The sequence below is a fragment of the Heterodontus francisci genome, chromosome 36 (genome assembly GCF_036365525.1).
Source record: "Heterodontus francisci isolate sHetFra1 chromosome 36, sHetFra1.hap1, whole genome shotgun sequence".
NCBI classification, from domain to species: Eukaryota; Metazoa; Chordata; class Chondrichthyes; order Heterodontiformes; family Heterodontidae; genus Heterodontus; species Heterodontus francisci.
This window is the reverse complement of record NC_090406.1, coordinates 2431689-2452192: the sequence shown is the minus strand read 5'-3', so window position 1 is coordinate 2452192 and position 20504 is coordinate 2431689. Positions and strand designations below refer to the sequence as shown.

General features: G+C 45.0%; 1 protein-coding gene across 4 annotated transcripts in view; it reads right to left on the bottom strand.

Annotated features, from left to right (window-relative positions):
- Window positions 1-1809: 1809 nt before the first annotated feature.
- Window positions 1810-20504, bottom strand: part of upf1 (UPF1 RNA helicase and ATPase) — a 99816-nt gene continuing 81121 nt past the window's right edge. For 2 of the 4 annotated variants that reach the window (XM_068015957.1, XM_068015959.1), the window contains exons 15-24: window positions 20202-20415; window positions 16731-16848; window positions 16099-16255; window positions 15734-15876; window positions 12931-13105; window positions 10677-10758; window positions 7451-7615; window positions 5928-6148; window positions 5249-5368; window positions 1810-4707 (exon numbers count right to left, since the gene is read on the bottom strand). In XM_068015957.1, coding sequence (XP_067872058.1) covers window positions 5252-5368; window positions 5928-6148; window positions 7451-7615; window positions 10677-10758; window positions 12931-13105; window positions 15734-15876; window positions 16099-16255; window positions 16731-16848; window positions 20202-20415 — 1392 coding nt within the window. In that variant the 3' untranslated portion in view covers window positions 1810-4707; window positions 5249-5251. The remainder of the gene's footprint in view (window positions 4708-5248; window positions 5369-5927; window positions 6149-7450; window positions 7616-10676; window positions 10759-12930; window positions 13106-15733; window positions 15877-16098; window positions 16256-16730; window positions 16849-20201; window positions 20416-20504) is intronic. The other 2 variants (XM_068015958.1, XM_068015960.1) reach the window with 1 other exon arrangement.

Below are 20504 nucleotides of genomic sequence, written 5' to 3'. Positions count from 1 at the left end.
ATTGGAGGGATGTGACTAGTGGTGTTCCGCAGGGATCAGTGCTGGGACCTTTGCTGTTTGTAGTATATATAAATGATTTGAAGGAAAATGTAGCTGGTCTGATTAGTAAGTTTGCGGACGACACGAAGGTTGGTGGAGTTGCGGACAGTGATGAGGATTGTCAGGATACAGCAGGATATAGATCGGTTGGAGACTTGGGTGGAGAAATGGCAGACGGAGTTTAATCCGGACAAATGTGAGGTAATGCATTTTGGAAGGTCTAATGCAGGTGAGAAGTATTCGGTAAATGGCAGAACCCTTAGGAGTATTGACAGGCAGATAAGATCTGGGCGTACAGGTCCACAGGTCACTGAAAGTGGCAACGCAGGTGAATAAGGTAGTCAAGAAGGCATACGGCATGCTTGCCTTCATCGGTCGGGGCATAGAGTATAAAAATTGGCAAGTCATGCTGCAGCTGTACAGAACTTTAGTTAGGCCACACTTAGAATATTGCATGCAATTCTGGTTGCCACACTACCAGAAGGACGTGGAGGCTTTGGAGAGGGTACAGAGGAGGTTTACCAGGATGTTGCCTGGTCTGGAGGGCATTAGCTATGAGGAGAGGTTGGATAAACTCGGATTGTTTTCACTGGAACGACGGAGGTGGAGGGGTGACATGATAGAGGTTTACAAAGTTATGACTGGCATGGACAGAGTGGATAGTCAGTTACTAGGGGACATAGGTTTAGAGGGGATGTGCGAGGCAAGTTCTTTACACAGAGGGTGGTGAGTGCCTGGAACTTGCTGCCGGGCGAGGTGGTGGAAGCAGGTACGATAGCGACGTTTAAGAGGCATCTTGACAAATACATGAATAGGATGGGAATAGAGGGATACGGTCCCCGGAAGTGCAGAAGGTTTTAGTTCAGACAGGCATCAAGATCGGCGCAGGCTTGGAGGGCTGAATGGCCTGTTCCCGTGCTGTACTGTTCTTTGTTCAGTAGAGGCTACTAATGGGACAGTTTGAGAATTCAGTGTTTGGATTTGTTATCTGTGGTATAGAAAGGGTCATCTGATACGGACAGTAAGTTTTAGAAGGTCACAAATCTGAAACATTGACTGTTTCTGCCCAGAGTTTGTGCCAGACCTGAATATTTCCAGCATCTGCAGTATTTTGCTTTTATATTAAATTGTATGTTATGAAAGTTTAAAACACACAAAGGGAACACAGTACATTACCTTTATAATCCTAGTGATTGGATAGTTAATCCCTGTACATTTCATTTCACCTGGTTCACAAACCACTGACCTTTTTAGCCCAGCCCTGTGTGCCTTGCAGAGCTTTATTAATAATCCATTATAGAAATAAAAGTTTTCTTTCCAAGCATATTATTTACCAGTCAATGTTTATTTATGTTGAGAGGCTCTAAGTTTTGTCCCTTTTCTCCTTAATTCAGGACTGCTCAGTTAAGCTGAATAATGTGAATTCCACTCACCCACTGTTTAGTTATCGATTCGTGAAGCCAAATACTGTTAAAAGTTAATGTTACTATATAAAACTTCAAACAGGAGCCAGACAGGGATCTTTGTGTAAATTCATATATTTCAGCATAGCCTGGAAACAATATAAAAAAGGGCATTTTACATGACATTTTCTTTATCAAGTCTATCCTTACTTTCTAAGTAAGTGTCAATATAAAACTAAATGTTCAACCTGAACAGGTACCTGGGAGTGAGTTATAGGCTGGAATCTGATCAAGGGGTGATGATTTAAAAAAGAGGAACAAATTCCCATTCAAGACATGGCATATATGAATTAAGAACTGACAAAAGTTTTATGCAGAGCTAATTTTATTAATGGTTCATGTTACAGACAAAAGGTTTAAAATAAAAATTCAGACAGATTTGGAAAAAAACATTTTCCACTCAACAGATGCAGAACCAGCACCAGGGTTGTCATGGATTTAAAATCAGAACACCCTCTTCCTGCTACACAAAGTAAAACAAAGCACAAAGCATAAGTCAACCAGTGGAGGGGAGGGTGAATGAAGATGATCTCCAATGGATTATATCTTTTACAGAGGGCTCACAGCTGAATAGAATGAACTACCATAAACAAATACAACTATGAACTTTTAACAATTCTGCCAGGAAGCCAAAACAAAAAAAGTTCCTTAAAAGAAGCCGCCCCTTTGGCCAGATCCTGTGCCCTGGAGCATCTTGACCACTTGACAGGAGGGTCTGCAGCATTTGTACCCATTCCAAGTCCATAGCAGCTGCCTGTTAGACCACTGGTCACTGGCATTGCTGAGTAAAGAGACCATTGCACGGAGGGAGCACTGCTGCCCAAACCCGCACGCTACACATACGGCCATTAGACACAACAGGCTAACCCAGTGTTCCTCAGCAACACAGCCTTCACATCAATGCGGTTGGTACCACAGAATTAATGGGATTGACATGCTAGCAAAAGGGTTAAGCAGTGAAGGGGTGAGACCAAGAGTGGAAAAGCCTTGCTCCCCATATATCTGTTGTGCCTTCAGCAGATCTGAGTCCACTCAAGGGCAAGATCTGTTTCAAAAGTGAGGCAATGGTCAAAAGCCAAGGCCTGTGGTGACATTCACCTTGCACACAGATGCTGTGCCTTTTGTTTTTAAAGTTGGATTTCAGGACAGCTGCAAGAATTCTCCAACATTCTATAATGTGCTGCACATTTGGGGTTACTTGCCAAGCCATTTAGAAGCTGTGGTTCTGTATTGCAGCCAGCTGTACCGGTCCTTGCTTTGCCTGGTACTCAGAATTTTCTTGCCTGAATTCATGTGGGAAAAGGCAGAATTTGTAGACCAGAGATGGTCAGATTTTTCTCTGCTCAGTAGCAATTTGGCAAAGTGTAACACACGCAGTAATACAGACGAAAAAAGGTCCAAGTGCGACACACCCTTTCTACACTCATCCTGTCATTAGATTAAAAACCCGGCCTTTATTATTTAGTGCTCAAGACTGTAGCCCTGAACACACATGGGTGCAAGAGACAATCGTCCAGGCTTTCTGTTAACTGTTTGCTTCTTGCTGGTGATAGAAAATTCATACTTTCCAAAACAGCTTAGATTTAAAATGAGTAAGTTAGATTGGGGGATGGGCTAGGGCCCAATGGGAATCACTGTCAGTCTCTATACAAGTCCTTGAACTGGCACCAATACATGCACAAAAGCTTTTCTAAATGTACTGGTTTAAAAGAATTCAGTAATTAATGCAAATGCCACTGAAAATTAATGAAACGGGTTAAGCTCGCTACTTTAAAAACTTCTGATTTCTGTTTAACCTGTTACCAAGTGATTCGCTGTGATGTTCAGTGGACAAGAATTAAACAGCCACCCAGACAATTCTCGATGTGTTCCTGCTTCTCTTAGTCTGATTCAGTCATCATGCCGAGCCAAGCCCAGCATCTCTCTCCCATGTGAAAACATATTTGCAGCCCTCCTACCACTGGGTGCTTCATTAAAGCTCTTAATGTCAATGTAAAACAACTGCTTGCTGAACCAGCAGAGAATGCTACAACCATTCTTCTGCTCTAACTGGCTCTCCTGCCTCACTGAATTTATTGTGGGGGATCTAAAGCAGGCACCAGTTACCCACTGCTGCAATCACTTTTCTGATCTCATCACGCTCCGACAATAAGAAGCTATAAGAAACTATTTGGAAGCAGATCTTCTCAAACACAGAACATGAGGGGAAAACATCCATTTGCAGCTGATCAAGGTGGGTTTAAAACCTCTTCCTTGGACTAAGCAGTCTTGGTTTGACTGATTACTCTTTCCTGGCGAGCAGTGACCAACATCAGCTTTCCCTGTAGTTCTGAGCATTTCTAATAAAAATGTAAAACTTGCAAAAAGAAAACTGAAGAGCAGAATTCTCTCACAGCCCAGTGCTGGAATCTGACAGACAGTCCACAGTTAACCCTTCATGAACCCCAACTCTGAACACGCATTAAAACCAGTTACTGCGGAAGATTTGAGAAAGCAACATGAAACGATAGCACTGGGCAGAAAGCCTGAATCAAGAACAACTCACGACTTTGAAGTGAATGAAGGGGGTGGAGGCACAAGGCAGCTCTGTGTCAATTGGGTTTTGCCAGAAATTAATCTTTGCTTCTTGACAGTCTAACTGCTGAAATTTACAGTTTAATCGCTAAATGTAGCGTCCAGAGCACAACTGAGAGATAACATTCCCTTTTATTCCCAAAACCAAGAAGGTCTCCCACGTCCTCCAGGAAACGGGTGGTCCGGATGTAGCAGGTAACTGTTAGTTTAGCGTGAGCCCCTCCTCTCTCTCTCCCTTGTTTGACGAGCTGGGAGCAGGGTCTCAGCAGCTTGTGGTATTCTTTCCAAGGGCGAGTTGCGTGGTAACAGCAATAGAGTTTAGTAGATGTGTGAGACCAGGCCTGGCCCGGCTGACAAGGCGCACAAGTGCCCTCTATTTCTTCGTTCCTCCAGTCAATCTCCTCGTCTCAATCTGCTAGCAGTGGTCTTTCTCTCTCTCTCTCTCTCTCTCCTCCTCTCCCTTTTCTCTTCTCTTCCTCTCGTTTGGTTGGTTTTTCTCTCTCCTGTTGCTCTCTCACAGTTGATGCCTCGGTAGTCGCAGTGGAAACAGGTATCCATTTTTGTTTTTATTCCCCAGATTGAATTACTGTTGAACTAAGCTTGGCTCAAGCCTAGCTCTCCTCTCCTTAACCTGGACAAACAAGGGGGCATGTCAAACATCCAGCACAAAACCACCAGGCTCTCTCCCCATTTTACTATTCAACTTTCACCTTTTTGATACTAGAATCATTCGCTGTAAAGTTTTAATTCCAACAGGAAACTGATGGACCTGACCACTACACTCCCTGACCCCTGCCCTCCTACCCACCATCCCTGACCCCTGCCCTCCTACCCACCATCCCTGACCCCTGCCCTCCTACCCACCATCCCTGACCCCTGCCCTCCTACCCACCATCCCCAATCTCTACTTCCCTGACGCCTGCCATCCCCAACTTCACCCCACCCACCCAACCCAGACCTCTACTCCTTGATCCCTGCCCAACCTTATCTTCCCTGACCCTTGCCCATCCTGCCCCCAGCCCTCCCCACTCCCCTCCTCCCACTTCCCAAGTAAACCGGTAGGGACAGCCTGGGTTAGCTACTGATGAAAGCTTTCTTAGAGTGAACAGAAATCCTTGCTGACTATAACCTGATCAACTGGTCTGGTGACTAGTAACGAGAAGCTTGCTCACATTCTAGTACTGTGACAGCCCGGTCACCCCATGTTGATATGCACGTTCGCCTTGGTAAGTGGAATCCTGCGACAAGGCCACATCGATCTGAGACTTGAACTCATCTCCCAGGTAACTATCCTGCAATTACAGAGAGGACGTTCAAAAACCTAATTCGACAAATCAGATTTGGACTGCAGATAGAATTCTCAGAGATTGGACAGCAACTGGCAGTTATAGAGCATCCTTAACAGAAGCAGAAGGAAAACAAACAGTTAAGCCAAAGGAGCAGGTGGATAAAAACACTTTGTCAATGATATGAGTTTTGAGGAAAGGAAGTGGTGGAGAGAGGGGAGGGAGAAATCCAGAGCTTAGAGTCTGGACAGCTGAAGGCGTGGCTGCCAATGGTGGGGAGGAAAAGGAGCAGCCAGGAGTGACAGTAAAAGAGGGCTTCAGCAACAGATGAGCTGAAGGAGTGGCAGAGGCAGTGATAGTATGGAAGTGAAAGTGGTCAGCCTTTATGGAGGAGAATGCAATTCAAAGCTCAGCTCTGGGATCAGGTTACAGTTCACAATACCTTTAGCACATTAACAAAGTGAAAAACTCCAAAAGTGAGAGTGTAGAAGATTCTCACTCTCATAAAATGGTTGAAAGGTGGACAGGTGTCAGTGTGAGTGGAGCAGACAGTACAAAGATTTACCTGAGAGAGTTCCGGCTGAGAAAGGCCGGGCTGGCTCATTTGTGACGGCTGGCTCATCGAGATGTATCCCTGCGTCAGAGGCCCCTGAGAGAATGGCTGCGACACCACATCCTGGCTGGCCTGGCTGTTCGCCAGGTTGGACTGGCTGCTCAGCTGGTTCCCCATGCCACGGTTTCGCTGACGAGCCCCACGGCCCACTTTGCCTTTTGGAATTCCACGACCTTGAAACAAGAACACTCTCCTTGAAAATGGGTGTGACCCAAACACCCCCGCCCCAAACTCAGCAGAGGTCAGGAGGACAGATTGCTCTTCCAGCACTCCGAAATCCTGCTGCCCGCTGCAACAAGCGGAGGACACAGTTCCCATGTTTGGGATGCAATACCGCATGCAACCACGGAGGGAAATGACAGGGCCTCCACATGCCAGCGGAATTGCCCGAGAAGCCAACCACAGTCATCATCGGGTAAGGAGCAATGCTCCAACTTCCCTTCCTGGGTCAACCATCCGGAGGGCAGGATCAGAATCACAACACAGGAAGGGATGTATTCATCCTTAAAATTAACTTGTTAACGTGACAGAAAGTGTTATCTGAAATAAAAGAACAGCAGCTTAAAGAAGTTCAAAGACTAAACCTCCAGATAAGTCTCATTTCTGAACTGTAGATTCTATGTAAAATATGAATTCCCCTCCCAATCTGAGCACCCAGTACATTGATCTAGGTGTTCGAGTGCATGTGTCACAAAATGTTAGCATACAGGTACAGAAAATAATAAAGGCGGCTAATGGAATGCTATCCTTTATTACGAGAGGAACTGAAAATAAAAGTAAGGATGTTATGCTTCAGTTATACAGGGCATTGGTGAGACCACATCTCGAATACTGTGTGCAACTTTGGTCTCTTTATTTAAGGAAGGAAGTAAATGTGTTGGAGGTGGTTCAGAGGAGGTTTACTAGATTAATACCTGGAATGAGCGGGTTGTCTTATGGGGAAAGGTCGGACAGACTGGGCTTGTTTTCACTGGAGTTTAGAAGAATGAGGGGAGACTTGATTGAAGTATACAAGATCCTGAACGGTGTTGACAAGGTGGATGTGGAAAGGATGTTTCCTCTTGTGGGCGAGTCCAGAACTAGGGAGCACTGTTTTAAAATTAGGGGTCGCCCTTTTAGGACAGAGATGAGGAGACATTTTTTCTGAGGCTTGTGCGGCTTTGGAACTCTGCCTCAGAAGGTGGTGGATGTGGGGGTCATTGAATATTTTTAAGGCAGAGTTAGATAGATTCTTGTTAGGCAAGGGAATCAAAGGTTATTGGGGATAGATGGGAATGTGGAATTTGAGACACAAACAGATCAGCCATGATCTTATTGAATGGTGGAGCAGGCTTGACGGGCCGAATGGCCTACTTCTGCTCCTAATTCATATGTTATTATGCTTGTATGGTTCCAGAATGAATCATCCAGTGCCCCAAAGTTGGGACAGAAGCACATGAGCCCCAGTTCAGACACACCCATCATGCTGTACTCACCTGCTGCTGGTCCATTTGCCTGTCCAAAGTACCCGGGAGGAGGCATTGGGGGCATCATCAGATTGAAGGGGATGGGGATGTTCATTGCAGCAACGTGACTGGGGCTGGCTCCAATCATCCCAATCTGGTCATGGGTTTGGAAGTACATGTTGGAGGGACGTCCTGCTGGAGGGGAAAAAGGTACAAATATGAGAAATGTAATAGAGGGTCCAAACTGTCACCTGGCACAGGGCAGAAGATATCATACAATCACAGAATGGTTACAAGCACAGAGGGTGCCCATTCGGCTAATTATGTCAGTGCCGGCTTTCTGCAAGAGCAACTCACCTAGTCCCACTCCCCTGCCTTTCCCCCTTAACCCCATAAATTTCTCCTCAGCTAACTGTCCCTTTTGAAAGCCACGATTGAATGTGCCTGCACCGCACTCTCAGACAGTGCATTCCAGATCCTAAACACTCACTGAACCTGCCTCCACCACACTCTCAGACAGTGCATTCCAGATCCTAAACACTCACTGAACCTGCCTCCACCACACTGTCAGACAGTGCATTCCAGATCCTAAACACTCACTGAACCTGCCTCCACCACACTCTCAGACAGTGCATTCCAGATCCTAAACACTCACTGAACCTGCCTCCACCACACTCTCAGACAGTGCATTCCAGATCCTACCCACTCACCGAGTAAAAAAGATCTCCCTCATGTCATCAGTGCTTCTTTTGCCATTTACCTTAAAAAAAAAGTGTGCTTTGGTTCTCGACCCTTCTGCCTATGGGAACAGTTTCTCTCTATCTACTCTGTCCAGACTCATGATTTTGAACACCTCTATCAAATCACCTCTTAATCTTATCTTCTGCAAGAACTCCCCCAGCTTCTCCAGTCTATAACGTATACTGAAGTTCATCGCCAAAACCCTTCATGAATCTTTTCTGCACCCTCTCTAATACCTTCACATCCTTCCTGATGTGTGGTGCCCAGAACCAGAGACAATATTCCAGTTGAGGTTGAAACAGTGCATTATACAGGTTTATCATAACTTCCTTGCTGTTGTACTCTATGCCCTATTTATAAAGGCCAGGATCCCATAGGCTTCATTAACCTCCCTGCCACCTTCGATGATTTGTGCACAAATTCCCCAAGGGCCCTCTGCTCGTGCACCCCCTTTAGAATTGTATCCTTTAATTTGCATTGCCTCTCCTGGTTCTTCCTACCAAAATGATAGGGTGCCGCACAAAAGGTTAATACACAAGATAAGATCACATGGGGTTGGGGCAATTTATTAGTTTGCATGGAGGATTGGGTCGGGATAAATGGGTCTTTTTCTGGTTGGCAAGATGTAATTAGTGGGTGCCACAGGTTTCAGTCCTCGGGCCCCAACTATTTACAATCTATATTAATGACTTGGATGCAGGGATAGAAGGTACTATAGCCAAATTTGCAGATGACATTAAAATAGGTTGGATAGTAAGCTGCAATAAAGAAATAAGAAATTTACAAATGGATATGGATAGGTTAGGTGAATGGGCCAAAATTTGGCAGATGGAGTTTAACGTGGATAAGTGTGAGGTTATCCATTTTGGTTAGAAGAATAGAAAGGCAAATTATCTAATTGGAGAGAAACTTCAGAGTGCTTTGGTGCAGAGGGATCTGGGTTACCTCGTGCATGAATTGCAGAAAGCTAGAATGCAGGTACAGCAGATACTAAGGAAGGCAAATGGAATTTTGGCATTTATTGCTAAAGGAATAGAGTATAAAAGTAGGGAAGTGTTGCTGCAACTGTACAAGGCATTAGTGAGACTGCACCTGGAGTATTGCGTACAGTTTTGGTCCCCTTACTTGAGGACGGATGTAGTTGCATTGGAGGCAGTTCAGAGGAGGTTCACTAGATTGATTCCAGAGATGAGGGGTTTGTCTTATGAAGAGATATTGAGCAGTTTAGGCCTTTACTCTCTAGAGTTTAGAAGAATGAGAGGAGATCTAATTGAGGTATACATGATGATTAAGGGGATTGACAAAGTAGACACAGAGAGGATGTTTCCTCTGATGGGGCAATCTAGAATGAGAGGTCATAGTTTTAGGATAAGGGGTAGCAGATTTAAAACAAAGATGAGGAGAAATTACTTCTCTCAAAGGGTCGTGAGTCTTTGGAATTCACTACCCCAGAGTGCGGTGGATGCTGGGTAAATTTAAGGAGATAGACTGATTTTTAATTAGTAATGGGTTGAAGGGTTATGGAGAACGGGCAGGAAAGTGGAGTTGAGGCTGAGATGAGATCAGCCATGATCGTATTGAATGGCGGAGCAGGCTCGAGGGGCTGAATTGCCTACTCCTGCTCCTAGTTCTTATGTTCTCCGCATTAAATTTCATCTGCTGCTTGCCTGCCCATTTCAGTCTGTCTATGTCCTTCTGAAGTTTATCACTACCCACAGTTCACAATACTTCCAAGTTCTGTGTCATCCAAGTTTGAAACTCTGCCCTGTAAGGCCAAATCTAGGTCATTAATATAACACTGACCCCTGGGGAACCCCACTAGATACCTTTCTCCAGTCCAAAAAACCGTTAACCACTACTCTGTTTCCGGTCACTCAGCCAACTGCGTATCCATGCTGCCACTGCCCCTTTTATTCCATGGGCTTTAACTTTGCTGATAAGCCCATTATGTACAGATCAACCGCCTTACCCTCATCAAAAAACTCAAGCACGTTAGTTAAATACTATTTTCCCTGAACAAATCTGTATTGGCTTTCCTTAATTAATCCAAATTTGTCCCAAGTTACTGTTAATTTTGTACCGAATTATCATTTCTAAAAGCTTTCCCACCACCGAAGTTAAACTGACTGTCCTGTAGTTTATACAGAGGGGCACGGAGATAGGACAGAGTGTTTACAAAGGCTGTGTGCAATAGGGTAACAGCTTTTACACAGGGTATAGGGTGCAGTTGATTTGTTGCATCAAGTGCAGTCTCCCTCTCTCTGCTTCTCCTACCACAGCATCTTAATGAAGTTCACAGCAGCAACAGGAGAACTTCTATGAATAGTTGTGGGGTCAAACAGTATGAAACGGCAACACAATACAACAACCAATTTTAGACGGCAGGCCCATCATAGTGGTATGTCAGGGTACAAACTGGCTGAACACCTCCTGTTGGGTTCAGATTATCTTAATTGAATCCACAATCAGATTTCCTGCCCAACTGTTCTGAATTCATATTGGAGTGCAATCTTACCCTGACCACTCCTGTCGTACACAGAGCCTGGGATGATGGCTTCTCGAGCATCATACATAGCTGTGGTCATGAACCTGGCTCCCTGGAACACAAGGATATCAATTAGAACAGCTCTGATAAAGAATCATAGCTTTCAGGGCCATCAATAAGAATTAATTTGAATGTTGAACACCACTCAGTGAACCGAAGTTCAATAAAACTATCAAAAGCCACAATGGGGTCAAGTAATAACATACCAACACTCTGCGGAGAAGGGCCAGAACACAGCCCCTCTAACATGGGAGTCAGGTTGATGTAGCGTACTCTGCCATCATTTGGCAGATGCAGTTGTATGTGAATAAGTGTGAAATTATCCACTTTGGTTGAAAAAATAGTAAGACACAGCATTTCTTAAATGGAGAGAGATTGGGAAGTGTTGATGTCCAAAGGAACCTGGGTGTCCTTATTCATGAGTCACGAAAAGCTAGCATGCAGGTGCAGCAAGCAATTTGGAAGGCAAATTGTATGTTGGTCTTCATTGCAAGGGGTTTTGAGTACAGGAGTAACGATGTCTTGGTGCAATTGTATAGAGCCTTGGTGAGACTGCACCTGGAGTATTGTGTACAGTTTTGGTCTCCTTATCTCAGGAAGGATATACGTGCCATAGAGGGAGTGCAACAGAGGTTCACCAGACTAATCCTTGGGATGGCAGAATTGTCTTATGAGGAGAGATTGAGGAAACTGGACCTGTATTCTCTAGAGTTTTGGAGAATGAGAGGTGATCTCATTGAAACTTACAAAATTCTTAGAGCATGACAGGGTGGATGCAAGAAGGATGTTTCCCCTGGCTGATGAGTCTAGAACCAGGGGACACAGTCTCAGAATAAGGGGTAGGCCATTTAATACTGAGATGAGGAGGAATTTCTTCATTCAGAGGGCAGTGAATCTTTGGAATTCTCTACCCTAGAGGGCTGTGGAAGCTCAATCATTGAGCATGTTCAAGGTAGAAATCGATAGATAGCTGGACACTAATGTCATCAAGGGATATGGGAAGAGTGGGGGAAAGTGGCGCTGAGGTAGATCAGGGTTGTCCAACACGTGGCCCATGGATATGAACTGTACCCGGGTCGTTCCTCATCCTCGCCAGGGGTCCATGACTGCAGATGAGAAATTTCCCATTGTTGTCTTCTTGCAGACTGGCCTTTTTAAAAAAAAACGCAAGTTAGTTTCACAACTGGCAGTGGAAACAGCTATACCCAACTTCAGACAGATTCAGGGTTTACTTAAAAGCCCGCCTGAAAACGCAGAGTCTGTTTCAATTTGGGGAACGGTTGTTCCAGCTGTCAGCAACTGTCACCTGTGAAAACCGACTTGCGATGTTTAAAAAATAAAACTGATCAACCATTGGCTGAGTGCTCCCACTCTCTGCAACTGTCAGAGACAGAGAGCGAGGAGAGGGAGGGAGGGGAGAGTGATCAAGAAAGTAAGTCAATAAATTAACCTCATTTAAAGCTTCGACACAAAAGTGCACCATCGTTTGTTTGATTAATACTATCATTTTTAATGCCTTTATCGTCCCCAAATTCTCTCACCGGCCCCCCATCTAAGCCAAACTTATAATGTGGCTCACCCCCATGCGAAAAGTTTGGACAACCCCGAGGTCAATGATTTAACTGAATGGTGGAGCAGCTCGATGGGCTGAATGGCCGACTCCTGCTCCTATTTAGCAGTGGGGTGAAGAGCGCATTGGTTGTGAGCTGTCAATCACCCTCAGGGATCTCAGGCCAGGCATCAAAACAAACAAAATTACACTGTCAGGAACTTATCCCAAAAAGCAATTTAGAACCATATTCATTAAAAAGGGCCAATTGTGAAGGTGGCTCACCAATCCCCTACCTCTCCTTTTCCACAATTGTTCCAACTGTTGACTGCAAACAAAGAAAGGCAAGTGTGTGGAAATGGTGTAAAACCACTGGGGCTGTATGTTTGATATGAAATGTAAATGTAAATATAACCTCCAAGTATAGTGAGGCAACTCTACTGAAAAATTGAACTTCATTGTCCTGTCACATTTGAATTTTATGAATAAAGTACATTTTTTGAATGAGTGTATAGAAATAGAACACGTCACAACTTGCTGCCTACATACAGAAAAAGGACTAATCCTGTCTACATTCACTTTCACAAACAGGAAACCAGCTAGCAGAGTAGATTGATATCAAAGTATCAGCAGCTTGGACCAGCAATTAAATGAATGTGTGTATGGTTTGCTCACCGGATTGATGGTGTTGACGAGCTTCCGCGGTTTGCTGAACTGCATCAGACTCTCGCGGAGATTGTTCAGTGGTCCCTCTACCAGCACTTTCTGCTCTTTGTAATAATTCAGCAGGTGATTCCACAGTGGCTGTTTGGACAGAGCCTTTGGATTCCCCACAATAATTACACCGTACCTGCAAAGCAGAGTCCCAACACATCAGTGAGTTCCTCCTTGGACCAAGGAGGAAAAGGTCCAACCATTCATCACCATTGCTTACCCAATGCAATCCAACAGTACACCCCGACTACCCATGCTGCTCCTCTTAGGGTTATAGTGCCATTGACAGCACAGGAGGCTGCCATTTGGTCCACTGAGTTCATGCTGACTCTCCGCAGAACAATCCAGTCAGTCCCACTCTCCTGCTCAATACCTTTCATTCTGCAAGTTCATTTCCTTCAAGTGCTCATCCAATTTCCTTTTGGAATCATTGATCGTCTCCACTTCCACCACCCTCGTGGGCAGTGAGTTCCAGATCATTACCACTCGCCGTGTAAAAAAGTTCTTCCTCACATTCCCCCTGTATCGTTTGTTCAAAACCTTCTATCCGTCTCCCCTAGTCCTTGTACCATTAGCGAATGGGAACAGTTTCTCCATGTCTAACTTATTTAAGCCAGTCATAATCTTGTACACTGTTATCAAATCTCCACTTAATCTCCTTTGCTCCAGGGAGAGCAACCACAACTTTTCCAATCTAACCTTGTAACTAAAATCCCCCATCCCTGGAACCATTCTGGTAAATCTCCTCTGGATCCTCACATCCTGCCTAAAGCGTGTAATCAGAACTGGACCCAATACTCTACCAGGGGACTAACCAGAGCTTTATAAAGATTCAGCATAACTTTCCTGCTTTTGTACTCAATGCCTCTAGTTATGAAGCTATTCTGTCATTAGCAGCCACTCAAGAGTGATCCTCTCGATATGGGTGTGAAGAAGGGTGAATATCAGAAGCAAGTGGCCATATAAGGAACAGCAGCTCCAGTGCACTGTCACAAATAAGAACCATGTCTGAAATTTAAATTCCACTTGTTTGTGCTACTTATCAGAGTTCAAATATTGTCCACTCATAGGACACCTTTCTCCAGTCAAGCAGAGAACGAATACTTATTACAAAGTGATTCCTGACAAAGGAATGGCCCGCTGACAGAGTGCGCCAAGTGTGCAGCTACATCTTGCCAGGACTAAGTGGCGCGTGCACAGGATGACATCATCGCGCAGCGTGAACGTCATTGCGTTTCCTCACCTGGTCCATCTTCGCGCATGCGCGATATCGGGTATCCAGCCATCACCCCCCCCTCCACTCGGCTGGAGGAAGCAGCTAAATGGGAGACTTTGATGGAGCTCAATCCGTCACTCGCTCCCGCCCCACTGGCTGCTCTCCCCCCTCGACAACTCGCTCCAGGCTTCGACGCTTCCTCTCCTCAGCTGCTCACTCTAAACCTCGCTGCTCTCCCCCACTCCCCTGGCTGATTGTTCCTTGCTTTGCGCCACCCTGCTCTCCAGCTGCTCGCTCCCCGCACCCCCTCCCCCTGCTAGCTCTAGGCCGCGCTGCTTCCCTCCTCTCGGCCACTTGCTCGGTCACCCCTTGTGCCCCGCCTTGCTTCTTTGAACGCCGCCTGGCGACTGATGAAATGTAGGAGCGAGTGGCCGAGAGGAGGGAAGGAGCGTGGTCTCGAACTAGTGGCTGGGGTGGGGGTGAGGGGGGGTGAGCGTGGAGCGAGTGCCCAGAGAACAGGGCGGCGAGGAACAACTGGCCAGGGGAGTGGGGGGGAGCAGCGAGGTCTGGAGTGAGCAGCTGAGGAAGGGGGTGGGGGGGTGGTGTTGGAGAGCAGTCAGTGGGGTGGGAGCTAGTAGCTACGTTCGGGTGAAATCAGTCCTGGTCAGTCATATAACAACGAATTGGCAGCACATTTTACACACTGCCCGATTTTCCTTTCATTCATTGGGGTGACAATTCACTATCGTCCAATGGAAATTCAATCATAAAATTCCTTTTGAATTTAATAGGACTACTGGAATATTAAATGGATCCGAGGATTACAGTTAGTATCCTAAAACGACATAATAGCAGATTACTGGCTTCCATCCAACTTAATGTGAGGTTAGTTTGAAAGAACAGTCTACCCAGAAGCATTTCCTGTGATAGATTGAGCAGCGCCATCTTTAATCCCAGCAGCTGTCTGAACGTCGCAGACACTGACGTTCAGTTGAAGAACCTGCATTTGCGCATGTGCAAGTACTGCGCCATAGTGGTTGCGTTGTCAGCAAACGCAGCCTACTTATTAAGCTAAGCAGAAGTGACAGCCTTTTGGTAATGACAGTGAGATGAGATTGAAGAATGAGAAGAGAGTTATGACAAGTGCAGAGAAGCAGATACTCAAGCTGAGAGGCATCACATCCTGTACACATCTAATTACAGAATGGGTGTAAACTCTATTTACATTGAAGGGTCTCATTTTAAAAAAGAATCCTTCTCCCCCAAACAACCAAAAGAAAATGTATTCAAATGTCAGGCAGTAGGGATAGTGGAAATATCTGTAACACAGCTCATGCACAGACTGACACGATGCTGCAAGACGCAGCCCTGTACAAACAACCTAAACTTTACCTTCAGAAAGGAAGTCACTAGTAAGGGACCCCACTCAGAACACAGATTCGGTGGGATGACGTATCGAACCTGGTCCTCGTAAACCCCCAACGCTTCACCTTGCTCTCGTACCCAGTCTACCGACCCCTCCCCACCCTTGTACCCCTTCACCCTCACCTTGCTCTTGTGAGGGCCACATTCAGTCGGCGGGGGTCATTGAGAAATCCAATGCCCTGATGCTCATTGGCTCGGACACACGACAGGATGATGAAATCCTTCTCTCGGCCCTGGAATGCATCAACACTGGCAATCTCTACCTCCTGGACCATGAACACAAATAGGAATATGATATTATTTCCATCGTTCCAATTGTCACACTCTAGTCAAACCTCAATAGAAAACATCAATATACAATTGTACTGCAGTAATTACTGTCTGTTAAAGACCCAATCTTGTTATGGTGTCAGAAAGGATAGTTCGAATCACTAACTGAGTCTTGACAGCTTGGTTAGAAAGAATCACAAAGATATTTATCATACTACCTGGTAGAGTTTGGTGTGAAGAGAGCCACTGAACTGCATGTACTGCACCAGGTATGACCGCTGCCCCTCGTATGGTGTAATGATGCCGATTTGATCTGGCTTAGCTCCGGCTTTCAACAGTTTAGTGGTGATCTTCTCCACATTGGCTGCCTCAGTCCTGAAAATACAGCGAGGTTTAACTTCAACTTACCAAACATGGCAAGGCTGGTGGTGAATCCATACCCTATCACTGTTCCAATACTGCAGCTACGATCAGTACTTCCTTTGCACCTCAGCTTAGTTTCCAATAAATTTAACAAATCGCTTCCCACAGTATTCCCACCTCCAACTCTAGGTTAAAAAAGGCTAGGATCTTACAGTGCACAAATTGGTTACTGCACTTGCCACCATAATAATGACTACACTTTAGAAGCATATATTATGAAGCGGCAGATTGAGGATGTGCAGGATGGTCTTATTAACAAAAGCTCCCCTTTTCCCCTCCCCCAAAAAGCCAAAGGAATGACATAAATCAAAATTGTTTAATATGCGAAAGAATTATTCTGAAACATTTGATCAAAAATATACAATTTTCTTTCCTCCAAGTGGCTGAAGAGCTCAACTCGGCAAGAATTTGTTAGCTGTGTACACACCGATTGAGGTAGGAAGTCCCTGAGCTGGCAATTTCCTCCTGGCCTTGGGTCACATAGAAGAACATCGGCTTGTCTGGCTGCGGCCACTGAAAGTCAAAGCCTTTCTTAATACGATCCGCTGTGAAACCAAAAAAAAAAAACACGGTGAACAGCATGACCCCAGAGAGGGTCACAGGGTCTACAATCCCTGTTGTGTCACTACTCACCCAGCAAGAATGCCACAGGCTACCCACATTTAGGACTGTTACTTCCAAGTCTCCTATTAAGTCCACCATTACAGCAGTAAGATACCCAGCCTCCACGAAGTTAAACTATTTGGCATTGAATTAGGCTGCCATTCTTGCTGCCTGTACAGACAGAATGAGTTATTGGGGACTGAGTTGGCAGAATTACTAACCATTTTGTTCATTTAGAACAAAACTTAGTCTTCTGGCTTTAATCTGACTCAAAGTAGAGAGATGAGGCTGGGTTTCCTTTGAAACAAGAGTCAGAGTCAATTACAGCACAGGAGGAGGCCATTTGGCCCATCTAGTCCCTGCCGGCTTGCCATGGAGTTACCTAGTCAGTCCCACTCACAGGGCTACGGGAACCGAGCGGGACAAGTTTATTTCCTTCAAGTACCCATCAAATTTCCTTTTGAAATCACAGTCTCCACTTCCACCGCCCTTATGGGCAGCACGTTCCAAGTCATTACCACCCGCTGCATTTTTAAAAAATTCCTCATATTGCACCGCATCTCTTGCCCAAAACCTTTTCTTGTCCTTGTACCATCAGTTAATGGGAACAGCTTTTCCTTGTCTAACTTAAGACTGCCATAATCTTGTACACTTATATTAAATCTCCTTTGTTCTAAGGAGAACAAACCCAGCTTTTCCAACCTAACCATGTAACTAAAATCCCCCATCCCGGAAACCATTCTGGTAAATCTCCTTTGCACCCTCTCAAGGACCCTCACATCCTTCCTGAAGTATGGTGACCAGAACTGAATGCAATACTCCAGTTGGGACCTAACCAGAGCTTTATAAAGGTTCAGCATAACATCCCTGCTTTTGTACTCAACGCCTCTATTTATGAAGCCCAAGATCCCATATATTTACTAACCACGCTCTCAATATGTCCTGCCACCTTCAAAGATCTATGCACATGCACCCCCAGGTCCCTCTGTTCCTACACACTCTTTAGAACTGTGCCATTAAGTGTATATTGTCAATCCCTATTCCTTCTGCCAAAATGCATCACCTCATACTTGCCAGTATTAAATTCCATCTGTCACCTCTCTTGGTGTCACTGGCAAATTTCAAGATTCTACTCTGTATTCCAACATCCAAATAATTTATCTACAGCAAATAAAGCAGTGGACCCAGCACTGACCCTTGGGGTACAGCACCGTCTACCATCCTCCAGCCTGAAAAATAACCCATTTATGATGACTTGTTTTCTGCCTTTAAGCCAATTTTTTAATCCAATTGGACACTGACCCTCAATTTTGTTCACCAGCCTTTTATGTAGTACCTTAAACGCTTTCTTAAACATATAAACATCCACTGCATTCCCTACATTAACCTTGTTACTTCATCAAAAAATTCAATTAATCAAGCATGATCTGCCTTTTACAAATCCATGGCTATCCTTAATTAACCTTGAATCTCTCAAATGCCTGTTGATTTTTTCCATTATAGTTTCCAAAACCTGACCCACCACTGACGTTAAACTAACTGGCCTCTAGTTGCTAGGACTGTCTTTACACCCTTTCTTGAATAAGGGTGCCACATTTGCCACTCTCCATACCTCTGGAACCTCCCGTGCATCCAGGGAAGATATGGCAAGCCCTTCCACTATCTCCAGCCCACTTCCTTTAGCAACCTGGGAAGCAAGTCATCCGGACCAGGTGACTTATCTACCCTAAGCATAGCCAGCCTTCTTAGTACCTCCTCCCCCACCTCAATTTTTACCTTGTCCATTGCCTCTACTCTTTCCACTTCTACCGATATTTTATCAGATTCCACTTCCATAGTGGACACTGATACAAAGTATTCATTAAGTATATTAGTTTTGCCCTGCATCTCTAAGCCTATATTACCCACTTTGTCCCTAATAAGCCCCACTCTACCCGCTTACTATTTACATGCTGGTCGAAGATTTTTGGTTTCCCTTTTATGTTGTTTACCATTCTATTCTCAGTCTCTCTTTGCCAGTCTTATTTTCCTCTTCACTTCCGATCTCAACTTATTGTATATGGTCTGGTTCTCACTTGAAGAATTCACCCAACGTGCAACATACACCCCTTTGTTTGGTTTAATCAGAATCTCCATCTCCCTCGTCATCCAAGGAGTCCTGTTTTTGGTCCCCCCACCTTTCGCCCTTGTTGGAATGTACCTAGCCCGTACCTGAAGCATCTCTTCCTTAAAGATAACCCATTGTTCCAATAAAACTCTTCCTGTCAGTCTTTGGTTCCATTTTGGTCAGCTATGTGGCCTTGTCCAATCTACACCTTCTCCTTTGTTATCTCTTGCCCCACCCCCGGCTCACTTGCTTATAACCTTTGACATTTCTAATATTTGCTCGTTCCGAAGAAGGGTCACTGACCCGAAACGTTAACTCTGCTTCTCTTTCCACAGATGCTGCCAGACCTGCTGAGTGGTTCCAGCATTTCTTGTTTTTATTTCATATTTCCAGCATCCGCAGTATTTTGCTTTTATTTTGGTTCCATTTTACCCTGGCTAGATCCCTTCTCATTGTGTTGAAATTAGCCCTCTTCTAATCTAAACATTCTACCTTATTTCGTTCCTTTCTTTTCTGCATTACTAGTCAGGAAGTCTTGCTATGTTGTACAGGACATTGGTGAGACTGCGCCTTAGACCTGTGTACAGTTTTGGTCTCCTTACTTAAGGAGGGATATGCTTGCAATGGAAACAGTTCAATGAAGGTTCACTAGGCTGATTCCTGGGATGAAAGGGTTGTCTTATGAGGAAAGGCTGAAGAATGGTGTCACGCATCCCACATTGTGAGGATCTGCCTTGATCTGTTTATTTATTGGTAGCTTGTTTTAGTTTGGGGAGTGGGGCTTCTGTTCTCACCAGTATCTACCACTAATCATAATGATACAGGAACGCCAAGCTGGGCCAATGTTCCAGCATCCAGCACCTGGAAAAGCATGACTTGCATCATAGTATAATTTAAAGCCAGTGGTTTTAGAACTAGGTGAGGGGATCTCCACAAATTCAGTCACACTCCCAGGGACCCCTGCTCTAACTCCCAAAAAACATCAGCTGCTCAAATCAACAATGTGACGACTGCACAAATGTTTGTCAGTGCACAGCAAGAGAAGTAACGCCAGTGTACAGCAAATACAGAATCCTGACAACAGCAGTCAGAAACTCAATGACCTGAGACGCAGGGTCCAGGGACCTCAGTTTGGAAACAAATGATTTCAGCAGCAATTTGCAATTCCCCTGATTCTGATGTTCTTACCTGCAGTGACGCCATTTTGCAGTGAACCCTCATAGAAGATATTGGATGGAAAGGCACTGAGAGCTGGATGCATCCGGTACTGGACTTGCAGACGAATTGGTCGGATCCCCAGAACAACCAGACGCTCAAACAGCGACTGAGAAAGACCAGCTTTAGCAGCTTTCTTACACATGACCACCGGACCAAGCTGGCAATGGTCACCCACTAAGATCAGCTGAAAGAAACACACCATACAGCTCAAATTCACGGTTTCACTCATTTACCAGTTACTGTCCTCAATTTGTCTCATAGCCAGAAAGCAAA